Source organism: Psittacula echo, assembly GCF_963264785.1.
Source record: "Psittacula echo genome assembly, chromosome: 13".
Lineage (NCBI taxonomy): Eukaryota > Metazoa > Chordata > Aves > Psittaciformes > Psittacidae > Psittacula > Psittacula echo.
In genome coordinates, this window is record NC_137749.1 from 7,605,365 (window position 1) to 7,623,300 (window position 17,936).

Here is a 17,936-nt window from a genome sequence, read left to right on the forward strand (position 1 = left end):
TGATCAGGCTTGTGTTTGTGAGCTCATTATCAGCCTTAAAACTTGGATTGAGCAGGAAATACTGTAGCAGTAACTTGAGATAGGTTCACACTCCTACTGTACGTAACCTTGGGACTCTGTAGAAGTCATAGAGCTGTATATTCGTTGTATGAGTGCATTCGTTTAATGACAACTAAGTCTCTTACACACACACACTAATGAGTACTGTAGACCAGCCAGTCAAGGACAGCAGAAGGACAGACACACACATCCATCTTGTAGCAGCAGTGCTCCCACGATGCTCCCACGAGCTGAAACATGACTTGTTTTTTTCTCAGGCATATGTTCTACCAAAGCAGAGAAACAAACACAGATCTTTCAGCATGCGCTTCGTTCTTTTTCTCGTTGCTCTCTAAGGTCCCACCTTGAATGACAAGCCAGAAGCAAAAGCAGCCAATGTCCCAAAGGTGTCTGGGCTAGAGCGGAGCCGGGAACTGAGCACCGACGTGCCCTTCGCCCTGCCTATCCCCAGCCCCCAGCCAGTAGCTGCCGTTGTGACTTCTACTTCCTCAGCGCCCACGTCAAGTGCCAGAGCAAGCCCACTGTTGAAGAAGGAGCCAGTGATTTCAGCACCAGCACCACCAAGGCTCACGCCTCAGCCGCAGCCTCGGCCACAGTCACAACCTCAACCTCGGCCGCAGTCGCAGCCTCAGTTAATACCTGAGCTTCGGACCCAGCCTCCGAGTCACATCCCTCCACCTCTCAACTACCAAGTGCATCACCAGGTGGCCCACAACGGACTCAATAATATCAGGTATGGGAAAGGGATACTCATGTCATCTAGCCTGTCCTATTGCTGGGCTACAGCTTGTTTCAAATGGGTTAGAAATTGCTGAGAGGCAAGACAAGCACTCTGTCTGTGTAAGATGCTGCAGGTTTTAGATACCGGACTTTCTGACTCCACAGGTTGGATTTTCCAGCAGTGGTGGGTAACTGTTTGGAACGTGGTGATAAATTCTGCCTTTCTAGGGAAAAGGCATCTGTAACCGAGGTTACACATGGTTAAGGTTGCACCTTTATTGTCCAGTTTCCAGTGGAGTTTCACAGTGTCTTGTCTGAGCTGACCAGTTCTTGCCTTAGAAATTGAAGGTGGTTAGAGTTTGAGCAATTCCCTTGTTCCACATTAAGAAGGATTTCCATTGAAGTAGGTTTGTTCATGGTTATCACAGGGATTTTTTGTTCACCAGCATCAAAAGAGGGATATCTATATTGAAAAATGCTGTGTCCCTTAGAACAGGGCTTCCGTGTAGGCTGAGAAATCTGCTTCAATCTGACACGTTCAGATGTAGAAGGAGGCTTAGCTTCACTGTTTAAATTGCCTCCATCCAGTAAGTAGGATGGGTGAAAATGGTATGGATAAAATGTTTCTGGAGAAAAGAGTTTAGCCAGTCAAAGGTCTTTATGCTGGTACAGAAAACATACCTTGCCTCCCAAACCAGAACCAGGCTAGTTTAAACAAGAGGGAAAAACTGATTTCAAACATAATATTTGGCCACACAAGAGTCATAATTTGAATGGAGAGCTGCCATTAATGTGTATTTCATAGTATCCTGCATACTTAAGCTCTGTTGTGGTTTTACCCTGTAAATGTCATCACAAAAAAAATGATTAATAATATTGCAAACTATTCAAGATATGTCAGAGGTTTAGATGGCAACAACTAATTGATGTGGTGGGAATTACACTGAACAATAACTGCAGTGGTTGTGCCTTTCACCCCAGAAAAACTTCAGTCACTCACAGTGGAGTAATAATAATAACAGAAGAAGATGTAAAATACAAGATTATTATAAGAAAAAATTATTAAGATGGTGTGTGTTTGCATGCTTGTGAATATAACTGCACAGTATGCACAGCAGATGCAACATTCCCAAAGTCACTCGCACTATGTGACTGTGTGTACCCAGAGCCATAGAAAAAGGAATTGAAGTAATTGCGTCATATGATCACAAGGACGCACATGGCCACTGCAAGGTCATTAGAGGCTAAATAAAGGTGGAAAATTCAGCTGCCTCTGTGGCCTTCATCATTATCTCATAGATAGCTCTGAGGATTGTAACTTGTTCAAGCACCAGAGGAAATGTCACTATGGAGATCCCAAGCCCCGTCCTGCCCTGTTGGAGAAGTTCACTGAGATTTGTTAACGTCACCACTGCCATTATGAAAAACAAAAACATAAGCTTGGAGAGGTCAGGGTTGCATTGTTGTGTTGTTTCTGGTGGTACATTTCTTGCACTGTTTCGGTCTTGTAACACACTGTCTGTCTTTCTCTCTTCCCTCTCTTCCCCCCATCTTTTTCTCTCTGCAGCCGGAGCAGCAGTGCTAGCAGTGCAACAAGCATCAGCCTCCCGAAGCACCTTCCCTTGTCGCCCCAGATTCCTCCACACCATTCTTCCGGCCCAGCTCTGCCCCTCTCCATCTCTAATCTTGCTACCTCGCACTTCTCTCTCAGATCGCAGACCCAGCACCAGCACCATCCGGCCATGTTCGCCACCCCACCTACGCTGCCACCTCCACCAGCGTTACCTACCAACAGCCTCGTGATACCAGGTCACCCTGCAGGTAGGTTCCCTTCTTCCAGGGCTCATCTGCTGTGCATGTACTAGAGGGTGTTGAGAGATGGGCTATCTGGTGGGCAGGTAAAATATAGTGACACAGACCCCTCTGCAGGCAGTGTGTGTGCTGGAACTGTGAGTGCTTGTGAAACAAGTAGGAGACCTGGACATGCTTTACCAGATGAGAGATTGTATAGAGACAGCACTATAGCTTCCTGTAAGAAGTCTCAAAACACTGTGACATTCTACAGTCATTAGGCATTTTTCATGTTAAGAAAGGACTGATGCACGGTTTTCCATTCTCCCTTTCTTTGTCCCCACTAATGAAAGCTCTGCTGTTAGAAATTACTTGAAAAAACTTTCTAATCATGCCAAAAAGCTGTTGTAACTGAACATCTATTCCCACCTTAGACAAGCAGCACATCCTGCTGGCAGAGCAGGATCCTCTGCCTGAGGCAGCACAAAGTCTCTGTGTGCCTGTGGCTCTGCGGCCTCTCTGTCTGAGGCAGAGACAAGCTGACAGGCTCCGCTGTTCAGCTCTCACTATCTTTGTGCCCTTTAAAAACGTTTCCTTTGTTCACCCTGGCCTCTATTCTATTGTCACTTCTGCCCTAAATGCCCTGTTTATAGCTTATCCATTAGCCTACAGCTGTCCCTGGAAGAGACCCTGGCAGCTGGAGACTTCCCTGCAGCTTTGACTTGCTGGGGCCTCCTTTTGATCTGGCATTTGACTCCACAACTAACTCAGCAGGGATTTAAACAGGACAAGCATTTCGCTTGTTTCCTATGAAGCCAGTTAAAGGAATAAGGAGAGGGCAGATTTGCTGCGGAAAAACGTGATGGCCTTGCATCCCCTTTTTTTTGTCCCAGGAGCTAAATAATGTCCCGTTATTTATAACTGCTTCTTTAAATGAAAGAAGTATGTGAATTGGTCCAAAGCGAGCTCTCAGAATGTTGATAGACTGAAGTGCTTGGAGTTCCAGCCAGAAACAGGACCACATAGGCCAAAGCTGCTGGCTTTCACAGGCCCTGGCACCATCTAGAATTTCAACCACATGGCTGGGAAGATGTTGGCAGCACTGTGGGAGACCTATTCATTGCTTCCCCTGTTTAAGGCAAAGGACTACTGTGATGGAGGCTTTGAAAGTACTGCAAAAGGAAATAGCAGTACGCTCACTAAAAGCGTAATATTGCAGTCACTGAAAGCAAGTATGTTTTCACCATTAACTTCAGGAGGTGCAAGATCAAGTGACCTATTCACATTCAGCAGCTTGCCAGGAAACGGTAACAGTCTTGCTCCTACTAAAAGGATTTCTCCTGCAATTTAAGCAGAAGAAGCCTAAGTTAGTGGAGAGAAAGGTCTGGGCGTCTAACCCTGCAGACAGTGAAATGCCTCTTGTCTGCATTATATGAAATGCCTGCAAACTGGCACATCATAAAATCAATACCGAGTGCTGCAGAGCCAGGAGCTTCTGTTGTCATTCCCATAAAAGTTTCTTAAAAGCAAACAATATTGCTAAGCAGCCCTGAAGAGCTAGGATCCAACTGCCGCTAGCAGCATAGTCCTTGCTGTGCCATTTGAGTGCCTGTGTGCTCAGTAAAAGCGCAGCTTAGAAAAGCCATCAGGAGAGGCTGTGGCCCTTTGAAGTCTCCTTATTGTCACCTTTTCTCCCCCCAGTTTGGAGGAAAATGTGCTCTTCCTTTAAATTTACTTTGGCACACTTGGTGGTGTTACCAAGAGGAGAAGCAGGGCTCAGAGCTTCTGCATTCACTGATTCAGATTCAGGTCTTTGAATAACAGGAGTGTACTTCTGGTGGCATTTCTTCCCTTTGAAACCTAAAGTTTATACAAGTAACTTAGGAGCAACTCCTGTGTGGGCTGCTGCCCTCTGCTCAAGGGCACTGAGACTGGCCCTCATATAGGATACACAGAGGAAACAGCGGTCTCAGTGTCTTGTCTTCTGCACATGAGGATACCTAGCAACATTAGCAGGGTTGATCTTTTTCTGCTGTGCCCACCTCATGTGTGTACACAGAGCAGTAGTGTTTGGACATTCAAAGGGCTGCTCAGTTGCTCTGCTCCCAGTTGTGTTATTACAGAGCCAGACCTGGTGGACAAGGCATCACTGGCAGGCACAACAGCTCAGTTCTGATCTTGACATTGCCCAGAGCCCCTCACAGAGCTGGTTATTATGGTGCAGTCCCATCCTTACTATGAAGCAGCCACCTCTCCAAGGGCCACACTGCTTCTCCGAACATCTCCAGGCCTTTTCTTCTCCTGACAAAGGCCAGAGTTGTGGTACAGGGCTATAGGCTGGAGCCAGCTGCAAGTCTCTCAGTCTGACTTCAAGTCTCTTAAAGAAATTGGATATCAGAGCACTTACAAGTGCCAGCTCGCTTTTATCTCTCCCTCCAGAAAAGTGGATTATCTTGATGCTAACAGAAGGATTCAGTTTCTTTAAGTCATGCCAGATTTAAAAGCATAAACACACACATATATGAAATAATACTCATATTCTTTAAAGAGGTTAGGGTTTGGACCTAAGTGCTTTCAAGCCTAGTTACTATTTTTTCTTGTTTGCTTGCTCCATTTAGGCTCTTTTTCTCCAGTGCCTTAGGCTTTAGTGTCACGAGCCTATGAACATTCTGCTTTTATATTAATTATTTTAAAGATTGTAGCAGTACACAGTAGTTGCTTTTAGCAGTACATGTATTACTGAAAAGCACCTAAAATTTGCTTTCAGAAGTTACTTTTAATAAGATGTAGGCTTCTAAGTGGTAGTAGAGACCTTGAAGTTCCCCATCAGAGTGCCTGTTTTTATAAATCTTAACTGTGTCACTTCAGAAGGTGATTGATTTAGACATTTCTAATGTTATTCTAGAAAATTTAAGTAAAAGAAATGCCTGTAGAACATGAAATAAAACTTCAAAGGGCATGTGTTCTTTCACCCCTTTTATATTCAGTGCTGTAGTTTAAAAAGGGGTGTTATACTGAAACAAGTGTATTCATGTAAATTTAGAAGCAAGTAGGTCAGTCAGGACTGGGTGGATGTCATCCACAGCTGGTGACAGAGGTTACTCTTAGCTTAGAAAATATATAACACATTGGGTGCTGATTCTTGTTTGAAGTTCTTAGGCAAAAGCACAGATGGATTTAATTGATACCAGCCAACATTCTGGGGAAGTGGACTTTGGAATTTGTCCTTACTGTCTTCAGTCACATCATTTCTATCATTTCTGAAGTGCTGGTATCTTCCACTGCCCTAAACCACATCAAATTCAGTGCAGGTTTTTCTTCCACAGGAAGATGCTGAGAAGAGGCCACATGTAATTTTGTTTCTGCAGTTGTTGCAACCCTGAGCCAGTTCAATGTTTCTCCTCTCCCCAATGATCCTCCTCCATATTTTCTCATAGGAGAAAAGCCTGGAGGCAAAGATAAAAAATGATGATGATAACCTGTTAGACATTTAGGAAAGGACTTCTTAGTATTTAGACTCTCAAAAAACCCCAAAGAAGGCCTCAATTTGTAGGATGGATGTTCTTGATCACTGTGTGCATGTCCTGGGGCTGAGAAGGGGGAGGATGGTACAGGCCAAGCATCTAGTTTCCAGCCACCCAAATCCATGGTTATGTCACTGCATTGTAGATCTTGTCACAATTTCACCTCTTTAAGTACATATATTAGAGTTTAACACACGCATTAGGCCACCATCCGTTTTCAGTGTACATGTGTGCTTCTGCCTCTCACACCTCCAAAGGAAACAGGTCAGTATTACTCACTTTAAAGCGAGCCATTGTCCTCAAGGGCACTCCCCAGCATCTCGCTGGTGTGGGAAGGTCAGGCCACCGTGGCCACAAGGCTGGGCCTGCAAGGTCCATTCCCGGAGGCACCTCGGAGCCATTGGCTGGCAGGCGCCAGGGAGGAGGAGGAGGAGCATCCTTTGGGAGCCGCGCGGGGGGCGGGTTGGGGGGCGGCGGGCGGTGCTTGCTGAGCCCCCATGATGTTTTCTGCTGTGATGACTCATGGTGTTCTCTCTTGTCTTTAGATACCAGCCTGTTGATATCATTCAACCAACCAATCATGTATTGCCAGCCTCATTCGGGGATTCTGATTGGTACTTTGTCACAGGCATCTCTCTTACCTCCACCAATGAGTCCTCACGTAGAAAACCACCACAGCATGACCTGCAGAAACAGGGAATGCCAGGTGAATATTGACTCTTTCTCCTCCGTCTTTGTGGTACTCACGGGCCCACGGGCCTCTGTGTCTTTTTTTTTTCTCTCTCTCTCTCCTCTAGATCACGAACTGCTCAGGCAAGAGCTGAACAACCGGTTTTTGGTTCAGAGTTCGGACCGGGCCGCTGCCTCACTTGGCCCGGTGCCGCTGCTGAGAGCGGAGTTTCACCAGCACCAACACACGCATCAGCACCAACACACCCACCAGCACACATTCACTCCTTTTCCATCCAGCTTGCCCCAGACGCCGCTCATGCCGCCCTCTGCACCTCCCATGGTGCGTACCCCAGCCCAAAATGTGAGGATAAGTAGAGCATCTCTGGTCAAAAAGCCTAACCCACTCTTGTCAGACAAAACCCAGTCCTCTGCATTTCAGCCAGGCGTGCTGTCCCTGACCTTCCGACTGGAAGCCTGGACAGACAGGCCCAGCACTCCCAAAGGGACCCCTTTTCCATCCAGAGCCTCCAGGCTGAGTCTCTGGGTCTGCTACACTGCTACCCATGAGCAGCTAGCACACCCGTGAGACAAGTCCAGAGTCCCTTTAGTTTCCCTTTTTGTGTGTCCTGCTGTGTATTTCTATTCTCCCTTTCCTAGAGCCAGGTGCCATGACACCAAAACACCACAAGATCAATGGCATCTGATGTACCAAACACAGTCCCCACAACTGTTGATTGTGGGGCAGACCATACTTGCTCACCCAGACCGTACTTACTCTCACCAATGCAGCATCTCATCTAATACGAGTTTTGTCCCTCTTCCTCCTAATTCCCTAATCTATATCAATTTTGGCATTTATTATTTGATTACATCAACAAGCAGTAATTTCTGTGGGCTGATTCTTCTTGCAGGAGAAATCCTCCTGGCCATGTCATAAGTGTTAGTGTTTTACCATTGAATTTGCTTGTAACACAGTGGGACTTTGCTGCAGCTGTTACAGAATTGTTAGAGGTCTGCCACAAATGGATTTTGTCAGTGCTTTAAAACACACTCTCCCCATTTCTGGCAATTACTTTCTGAAATTGAAAGAACAAGATATAGCTTATTTCCCCCTCTCAGTTTCACACTGTGTCCAAAATGTGGAAACAACCCTCTTCTGCTAAGGCTAGCAAAAGCCAAGAGTAACAACAAAAGCAGCATTTGGGAAGAACTACCAAGGATTCAAGGAGGAGAATGTTTCTCACTTTTCTTTCCCACTGCTGAGTGCCCGATGACATTCTTGGGTTGTAATCTGCTTAGCAGCAAGACAATTAGAAGTAATATCATCCACCCAAAATCCAGCCCCAGGTGTTTGCTCAACGTACTCGTGTGTAAACACCTTCCCTTCTCTTCTTGGTCTGTGTAAAACACTCTTGAATCTTTCCTCAGAAACCTCCTTTGTTATTTAAGAATCGTGATATCTGATCCTGTGAACAGCTCCATTCCCTCCCACCCCTGTCCTGTTGATGTCAGCCTTCATACCAAAAACAACTTGCAAGGCTCCTTTGTTTTATTTCACTCACATCTTCTTATATTCCACTAGATCAGGTCTGCTAATCCCAACACCAGAGAAGAGTGTTGAAATTTACAGCTGCATGTGTTTGGTAATTTATGGTATTTACACTGGAGGGGACATGGCTCCAGTAATAACTGTAATTAATGAAATTACAAATCTACTCTCCTGCACATAGAGGAGTGTGAAACAGCAGCTGACTTGCCAAATAAGCAGCTTTTCATGGGGTCCTACAGCTCCCTTCCCTGCCTTTTCCCCGCTCCCTCCTCCCCAGCAGAATGCACATACTGTTCAAAAATGCAATGTATATATGCTTTGGTTTTGTTTCCAAGGTGGTACAGGACAAATGGTCATAAAAATAAATATGGGGCACAGACTGCACACATGGAGGTGTTAAAACCCCATGCTGGAAGGGAAAACTATAGCAATCACCTTTTCTCTGGGGTGCTTCTGTTCTGCAGGGGTTGGGGGAATATGGAGAGACTTGTGCATCCGGAGCAATTAAGCCCTATTCCAAACAATTTTGGCGCTTACAGGAACTCAGGAAATGGGGAATTGGCATTGGTTGCCCCACAGTAGAAGCTGAGGTCTAGTGGAAAGTATTCCCTATGTTCTAGTGTGTGATCTAGTTCAGTGTTCCAGGGGCAAGTCCCAGACCTGGACCTGAAGCTGAACTTCACTGTGTTTCACTGCACTGCAGCTATCAAGACTGCTCTCTTCATAGTGAAGGATCCTCTTCATGTAGTCCCTGCAAACAGGGTTCTGCAGAGATGCTCGGCAGCACCCAGCACAACCCAGGGGCTAGCACCTTTCTGTCTCCATTAGCTTTGGGAAATCAGTCAGCTCCCTGGCGAGCGAGAATGGAATAACCAGTCAGCTCTGCTCTGTTAAATGCTGTACAGATGGGTCGTGGTATTTGTCTGTGTTGAAGTCCTGATGTGTCCACTACTACTGAAACCAGGCTCACGTGTTTCCTTTTTTTCTCTTTTCTTTCCAGTTTGACAAGTACGCTCCCAAATTAGACAACCCTTACTTTCGACATTCCAACGTGAGTGCTTACCTTTGTAGGTGGTGTCTTTGTTAATGGTTCTGCTTGCCCTTCTTTTGCTTGTTTTCAATTGATCGGTAGTGGTTTGATTCATTCATTCCTAAAGCTCTTTTTCTGTCTTGAATTTTTTTTTTTTTTAAGGTACAAAATTTTCTTTGGGCTTTATTTTTTTGTTTTTTAGTCTTTGCCTAATGCATTTTTGCTGCTGCAGCTCTATATTGCTGTGCCTGGGATGGCAGGGAATGCGCACAAATGGCTAAATCAGTGGTCATTGCAGTATCTTTGCAGCTGGTGCTTCTCACAGTGCCGCAGCCTGGAGTGCATGGCTCTCTCACAAGATTTTGCTCAGGTCACAGGAGTAAGTCAAACTGGTGGTTTCTTCCTGGTGCTCCCCACTGCTTCAAAGCACAAAAACTACATGTTCTGGGACTTGTGAAACTGCTGTATGAGCTCAGGAGAGGCCTAAGCAAAACTTAACCCAGCCTACACAACTACAAGGTGGTGTGCATGTTGCCTGTGGTTAGTGTGCAATGCAGCATCTTGTGGTTCTTTTTTGCTTTGACAATTAAAGCAGGGCACATTTCAAAACGGGGTCAATTTGTTTGCTACTGCAGAAAAATGCAGAGTTAACAAGAAGTGAACGTAAAACCCAGATTATTCTGATTCCTCTGAAACCGATGAATGAATGCTCTGTGCTTCCTGCAATAGTCCACCAATTTTAAAGGCACACTTGTTCAACACTATCTAGAAAATTCATCAGTTGAGCGCATTTTCCAAGTTTTGGCTTTGCTCTTACAAATTTTGAAAGCAAATTCAGTGTGTATTTTCACCGTGGCACTCGTTCAACACAGTACTATTTTTGTGTGTGCCAGGGTTGGCACCTACCTCCATTATTGTTCAAGTTGTCCTGTGACATAAGCATCTCTTTTTCTTTTGTAGTTCTTTCCAACCTATCCTCCAGCAATGCCTGGAATGCCACCCATGCTTCCACATTCAGGTCCCTTTGGGTCACTTCAGGGAGCATTTCAACCGAAGGTACAAACTTCTTCTTCTGAAGGCTTTGTTCTTTTACTGTATTCAGAGTCGTGTCTCTGGTAATTTTGTAGCACATGATCTAACTAGCACAAGTGCAGCACAGGGTTGGAACTGAGCACCCTGCAGACAGACCTATGAGGATCCTCTGCACAAAACAGCCAACACTTAGGCATTTTCTCTTGGCACTACAGATCATTCCTTGGAAAAGGATATAGTGGTTCGCTCACGAGGTCAGCTGAAACTGAAGGAGAAGCATACAGTCAAATGCATTATTTGATTGAAATATTTATAGCTAATAATAGACCAAAGAGTTTTATAAATTTTAATTTATAAATGATTTATAATAATTTTATAAATTTAATGGTCTGAGATTGCCAAAGATAAACTGTGTTTATTCCCAGGAAACAAAAAAAAAGATAAATTGACTGTATAAGTGTGGGAACAATAGGGAGAGACTGCTGTAAGCGGGTAGAGCAATTTCAAGGAGCTGAATCTTTATTCCCAGCTCCAGCACTGTCTGACCTTGGGCAAGTCGCTTAAATCTTCTGTTCCTCAGCTTCCTCATCTATAAAGTTGATCTTGCAGTGGGTTTTATAAGGGTTGATTAATGCCTGCAAGCTTCTTTGAGATAGTGTGTTTGAAAGGTGCACTGCAACTGTAACATATCATTATAACTAGCACTGATTGGCATTTGGAAATGTTGCCATGATAACCACCATTTTTGACAAATTCTGTGGTGTGCACTGCTTTTTTTTTTTCCCTCCCCGACATGTTCTTTTTATTAACTATTTTTGAATGTACAGAAACTGTTAAATCTTTCCAAACAAGAAATATGCATTGTATCTATGTAATATTTGTTTGAAAATGGAGCAGTTACTCCATTTGTAAGGTGATGTGTTCGGTTTCTTTACATTCTGTGATTTTAGAGATTTCTTATCTTGAGCTGCATTTCCATAGAGCTTTGCTGCTGTGTCAGAAGCCTAAAAGGAGCAGCACTGTAGCCAGGCTGTTTCTGTTTGCATTTGGAAGGCAATTTCTGTAATCACACCGAGCAGGGCTGTGGGGTGTGCTTCCCTCCGCAGTCTCACTGACATCAGTGAAAGTCAGCAGTTAGCAACTGCTGCAAATAAGGCCTCTAGCAACCTTCCCACTTCATATTTTTAATGGAAGCTGGAGTATTCCTCAGTGTCTGTCAAATCCCTTATTTTCTGGATACATTGCAAATAGCAGTCTCTAAAATGGCTTTTTTCAACACAAGTTCTGTATGAAGTAGCTACAGGCATAGAAAAGGAGCAGTTTCATCGAATCAGAGGGAGCAGGAGGGACAGAAGGTAGCTATCCCTTGATGGAGTTGTCTGACAGTGTTAATTGTTGCTATTCTTGCAAGGGGTGCCAGGGAGTCCCTACAGACCCTGAGGTGTCAGGATGTGAGCTTGACTTTCCAAGCAAAGGAGCTGCACAGATAAGGTGGAATTGGCAATTTTTTGCTGATGTGAAGATAGGCTTCAGTTTTTCCATAAGGCTACTTACTGTTAATGAGGAGCTTCTGGTAGCATGTTCTTCTGGTTTCCATCTTCATTAAAGAGTTTTATAGATACCATCTCACTGCGAAATACCATTAGACCAAAGAGAAGCAGTTACATAGCGAGAAAGAAAGAGACCCATTACATTTTTAAACAGTTCTTAGTGCTGAATTATAGCTAGCTTTTAATTCATTTTAATGATAGATATATAGAATATATGCTAGGTTGAGTTTAAGCAGCACAAGGTCATGCTCTGGTGCCATGGTTAATCACTACCATCACTTGATCTCTGTACAGTGTTGTGTTTAGATGCAGTCTAACATTTGAAAAAAAGAGGGATGGGTTGAAAAATTGATCTGCCACTTTGGCACATCATTTTCCAGTTTCCTAGAGGAAACAGAGCTGAACAGCTAGGCACAGCCACTCTAGTCATCATTACTGCTTCATTTTTCCATGCTCTCTCCCTCCCAAGCTGTTTGACTAAAGCCTCTGTAATCCCTACAGACCTGATGATGTGGTTTTGGCACACTGACTCCTGCACTTCTTGCTTTTCAAAGCAGAGGTCTTGGTTTTGTTTTTCCCCTTCCCATGTCAGTTGCCTACAGCTGTGCATGTAAATCCACCACACATAAATCCAGGCTGACGGTAAACTTCTCAGTGAGTGTCCCGAAGGCCATTTCTCACAAGCTAAGAACTTGAAAAGGTCAGAAGTATTCAGTTTACTTTGCTGGAGGAAGCATTCACATCTTTCTCCAGGGGACAAAGGGACAGGATGACACCATGCTATTAACATGTTGTGATCTTAAAGTTCTTGCTTGTATGATAGCTGTAACTTATTTGCCACCTTATATATAGCTAGCTGTCAGACAGCCCCTGAGAGCACAGATCTGCCTGGGGCGTTCATTGACTTACCTGCACACACGAGTTCTCTTTTTAATGAGTCTGGAAGTTACGTAGCTTTAGACAAATTAAAGCCTATCTTTCTTCCCACCTCCATGATTATATTCATGGCTTGTACAGTTTGACTGTTTGAAATCTACTGTAATTTGACCTAAAATGTGAGTGAAATAATCTCTTGGGGAATAAGGTTTAACCCCTCTGCACTCAGCTGTGTGGAGGCACCAGCTGCAGTTGCTCTTGGAGTGGGAGATGGAGGAATGCCAGAGTGAGAAGACGAACAAGTTCTTAGGGATCGTCTAGGGCAGGGCAGCAGGTGGGATCCGGAGGAGGAACAGGGATTCATTCAATGCAGTGTTTAATTCTTGCTGGAAAATGATGGGATAAACAATGCAAAGCTATAAAAGACCCGCAAGCACCTTCTAAGGTTTCTCATTTTGCCTTGTCAAAGCAAATAGATGGGCTGTTGCCATTTTAGCCATTGTGTTATCTAGCCCCAGTTGGAGAGGGGCTGCAGTCCAGTAGGTGGAATATGGGACTAGGATGCTTGAGTTGTTCCGTTCCTGACTGCTGTACTGGTTGCTGCCTGAAACATGGAGGGAGTCAGTCCACCTCTCATTCTCTGTCCTACTGCCTGCCTGTTTTGTCTAAAGAACAAGCTTGGGGGGCAGGGACTGTCTGTTGCCATCTACTTGCATACTGCATAGCACAATGGGGTTGTGATTTCATTGGGGCTTAGGGGTGCTGCTGTAATACTCTTACTGCTGCTAAAGAATAATAGATGACATGGTGGTTAAATGCTGTTGGCTGTCAGTAAGAGATAACATTTAGCACTAATGTAGCAATATGCGTGTTCAAAGCACAGTACAAACATGGACTAATTAATGCCATTAACATCAGATAGAGATGTTAAATGTACCACTGGTGTGATACAGTATTATTCACGCTCTATTCTTGCCTTTCAGACTTCAAACCCTATTGATGTAGCAGGTAGACCAGGCACAGTCCACCATACACTGCTGCAGAAGACTCCAGGGGTAGGCAACAATATATAACCTTCGTTTCAGCTTATCTGGATTTATGGTAAACACAGTGGTTGCTCATAAAAAAGAGAGCAGCTGGAGAGCAAATTTGCCTTCTAGACTCGGAGCAAGCAGTCAGGGCAGAAGTTTCTTTTTCTGGTGAGACAACAGTAACCTCCACCGGTCATGAATACAGGGAGATGTATTGACTTTTTCAAGGTCAGAGGGAAATGGGGCAGGAACCCCCTCTAAGGTTTTTCTCCTAAGCATTGCTTGGAGCGTAGTTTTATGTGCTCCATTTCAGAATAATTATAAGGTACAGAAAAGCACTCACACTGTTCAGTTGCTGGCATGAAGCTGCTTTGTTTATCATAAAATTCTGCTGAGTTTGGTGCAAGGAATGAAAGAGAAGTTTTAAGCCTTCTTTAAACCTGTTAGGTTTCCTGTGTCACAGGGGACTTCTCTGGAACATTGCTTTTTAAATGCTTTTGCTGTTTAGAGGAAGGAAGTTCTCCACCTTCTGGTATATTGGCTTGTTTTAGAAAGGCTGATTGTTTTATTTCTGTGTTTTCCCTAGGTGTCAGACCCTTATAGGCCTCCAGTAAGAGTAAGTAAGGTTTGTGGGGGATTTTATATACATATATATACACACATTTCAAATATTGTGCATGTGTTTTTGAAATCTAACATGCCCAGTAGAAAATTTCATGCTAATCCTTCATTTAAAGCAAAATGTCATCGTAAACTCTTAACTGCTTCTGATTAATAATGTTTAGGTTGAATCCCAACCTTATTTTGCATCCCTTTATGTACATTAAAAGTCCACAGTATGAAATAAGGGTCACAGAAATAAGTGACTGTAAGCATGGACAGACATTCGGCAGTGATCAGATTCCTGGTGGCTTAGGTCTGTGAGTTTTATTTGTGCTTCTTGTGTTCAAAAAAACTACCCAGCAGTGAGAACCACAGCTCAGCTGTAAAACAGTAACTTGTTCAGCTGTGGTCCTGCTCATCCCTGGTGATTGATTGTCTGTACCCTTTTCCTCCTCAAATGCAAGTAGCCGTAATAACCACACGACTTGGCCTGCGGTGCAGCAGGGATGAATGAACAGGGCTCTTTTCAGAAACAGAACTGTTAACTATTACTTGCTTTCTCTCTTAAGCATGGCATACCTTTCTTTGCTGCCATTTATTTCCATTTGTGAAATGGGGAGCGCAAGTAGGACAGGCAGGCATCTCAGGTCTCCATGAGATGAGAAAGATATCCCACATTCTTCCTGTTTGTTTCCTGAATTTAAACATCATCTGCTGCAGTACACATAAAAGTGTTGATCACCTATTGTGCCATTTTAGTAATCAGCCTTTCTCATTGCTTAGCTGCCTGTTTGACAGTAAGGGAAATGAAACGTTCTATCTGATGTAGATTGCTAACGTATAAATTAATCTAAATTCTTGTGCTTTCCATTGCAGAAACCCGGGAAGTGGTGTGCGGTTCATGTACAGATTGCCTGGCAGATCTACCATCACCAGCAAAAGATAAAGGTAATTCAGACAGTTTCTGGAACAAAGCCAAGTCTTCTGGCTTATATTTTAGTGAGTAATGAGCAGGAAGCAGTTTCTGTTGGTGATTCTCAAGCTTGCCTGTATTGATTAACTAACACTTTCAATCCTTTAACATTTACTGTAGCAACCATAAAGTTTATCTGAGGGCAAAGGAATTGGGTTGAAGGGTAGCAAAATGAGCAAGAGATACTAAGTGCACAGCCAGAAAGAGTTGGAGAAATGGAGGTGATTCTCAAGCTTGCCTGTATTGATTAACTAACACTTTCAATCCTTTAACATTTACTGTAGCAACCACAAAGTTTATCTGAGGGCAAAGGAATTGGGTTGAAGGGTGGCAAAATGAGCAAGAGATACTAAGTGCACAGCCAGAAAGAGTTGGAGAAATGGAGGCAGAGGGTAATTTTGCCCCAGATCAATCTTTTTTACAAAGCATATATGTTTAATGTCATTCCCCTTCTGTACTGGTACTTCCTGGGGAGGAGGTAATGAAATGACCAATATGGTGAAGAGCATGTTAGAAAACAGAGAGCAGGCAAGTGGATTGATAGTTACTGTGTTAGGCGGTGTTGGGCTTTCTGCACTGCAGTGATGATGGGCAGAGGGAGTTGTAACCTCTTGTTACAACTCAAGAGGTAACAAGAGGTAGGTACTCTGGGTTGCTGTTACAGATTCAGAGTTCCCTGTGACAGGCAGAATAGTTGATAATGGGACTTCTGTTATGTCTGTTTTTTCATAGCTCCTTCATTTGTCCCATTAATGAAGATTATTCAGTGCTTAAGTAGGTGCATTGTAATTAGTGTCTCAACAAGTGATTTATGTCCTTTTTTTTAAATAAACAAGTATATCACCTTTAAGCTATTGAGAGACTTACAGGACTTGGGTGCAGTTCTGACCATGCTCCCTTCTATAAGGGAAGGATGAATATAGCCTCTGGAGGAGCCTCATAGTTTTCTTTATCCTTTTGTCCCTTGTCTGCATTCTGAGCTATACTAGCTGCAGGAAGGACATAGTCTAGGAACATCTCTCTTTCCAAACTGGAGAACCAAAACAGACAAGTCCATCACCCTTCTCTCAAGACTTCTGCTGGCAGCTTTCCGCCTGCAGAATGTTTTTTGTCAGGCTGAGAGCACCAACTGATCCGAGGGTGCAGCACACTCAGTGTATCATCTTGCATGCTCCACTGTGTGTGCTGAGGGGCTGAGAGCTCGCTTCAGACCTTATTCATGTGAATGAGGCAGGCAGCTGAGAGGCTGTGGAGCGAAATGGCCTTACAGATGCTGTCAGAGCATGACTGCAGTACGTGACCAGAGACGCTGCTGTCACTCTCGCTAACTCTCCCTGGCAGGGCTAAGCAGGAGTGAGCCTGAACTCCCTCTCTGTTTCTCCCTTAAAAAAGGAAGTGTATAATGAGATTGTTTTTATATCATTTGACAGCAAATGCAGCTGGATCCCCACAAGCTAGAGATAGGTGGTAAACTTGACCTGTTCAGCAGACCTCCTGCCCCTGGAGTGTTTCCAGGCTTCCATTATCCACAGGATCTTGCCAGGCCTCTGTTTTCTACCACAGGTAAGGGAACATCATCATTTGTAGAAGAAAGAGGAAAAAAACAAACAAAAACCAGTCAATATATGTGATGTGTATCTGTACAGATATGTATGCCTCAGAAACTGAAGCAGACAAGATTAGTTCAGAGGGTGTGGAGACACTGGCAACTGTTGTGACTGGGGCTCTCAGAGTTGGGCTGGGCTCTCCAGCGCCTCCAGTGCAGGATCCTCTGCACGATGCTGAGCTGCAGCAGTTGGCTCTTACATTCAAGTCTGTGCAGCTGGTTCTTGTGTGCCTGATTAATAGGCTATGGAGTGATTTTTAAAAGTGATTTTGACAAAACACTTGAAAATGTTTCCATTGCACAGGATTGGAAGTGGCCCCAGTCTCTTTCTTGCTTTTGTATTTGCCATGTTGTTCTTCTCAGCTCCTCCACTCACCAAGTTTCTGTTTGTTTTCTGAAAACAAGGGTTTTCTGTAAAAGGAAAACTTCCAATAACAGCATTGAAAATATCACGGAACGTGTTTGTGAAGGGTTTGTTTTCTAAATATAAAACCTCCCTATATGTTACGAAGTCCATCAGTCTTTAAGGCTTAAAATGGCATATTGGATTTTAAAAACCTGAAGAATTAAATAGTTTACCTTGATCAATTGCTTTCGAATCTGTTGGGGAAGCAGTTATGATTAATGTAATTACCAAAGTGCAGTAGGCTTCACTGCACTGTTCTCAATGGCTCTGACCATAGGATACTGCAACTCTGACATTCTGGTTTTGGAGGTCACTGTAGATTCATGTTGATGTCAGTCTACCAAATGTTGGTTTTGTTCTGTTCCCAGGCTTAATCTTCCCCCTAGATTTTTTCAGGTTTTTATTCTGTGTTTGAGATGCTAAAATCTGCCTTCTGAATGATCTGTATCAATTGATGAGATGTAACTGAGCTCTTTATGTGTATAATTAATTAGCAAATAACATATTCTCTTT

The 17,936-nt window shown here is 43.8% G+C and overlaps 1 protein-coding gene across 1 annotated transcript in view; it reads left to right on the plus strand.

The window, feature by feature from the left end:
* Positions 1-17,936, plus strand: part of FBRSL1 (fibrosin like 1) — a gene marked incomplete at its 5' end in the record, with an annotated part of 531,620 nt that overhangs the window by 502,113 nt on the left and 11,571 nt on the right. Inside the window, 10 exons of the mRNA XM_080629043.1 lie at positions 397-793; positions 2,348-2,601; positions 6,641-6,709; positions 6,893-7,107; positions 9,317-9,367; positions 10,307-10,402; positions 13,788-13,859; positions 14,422-14,460; positions 15,315-15,386; positions 16,842-16,974. Coding sequence (XP_080485169.1) covers positions 397-793; positions 2,348-2,601; positions 6,641-6,709; positions 6,893-7,107; positions 9,317-9,367; positions 10,307-10,402; positions 13,788-13,859; positions 14,422-14,460; positions 15,315-15,386; positions 16,842-16,974 — 1,398 coding nt within the window. The remainder of the gene's footprint in view (positions 1-396; positions 794-2,347; positions 2,602-6,640; positions 6,710-6,892; positions 7,108-9,316; positions 9,368-10,306; positions 10,403-13,787; positions 13,860-14,421; positions 14,461-15,314; positions 15,387-16,841; positions 16,975-17,936) is intronic.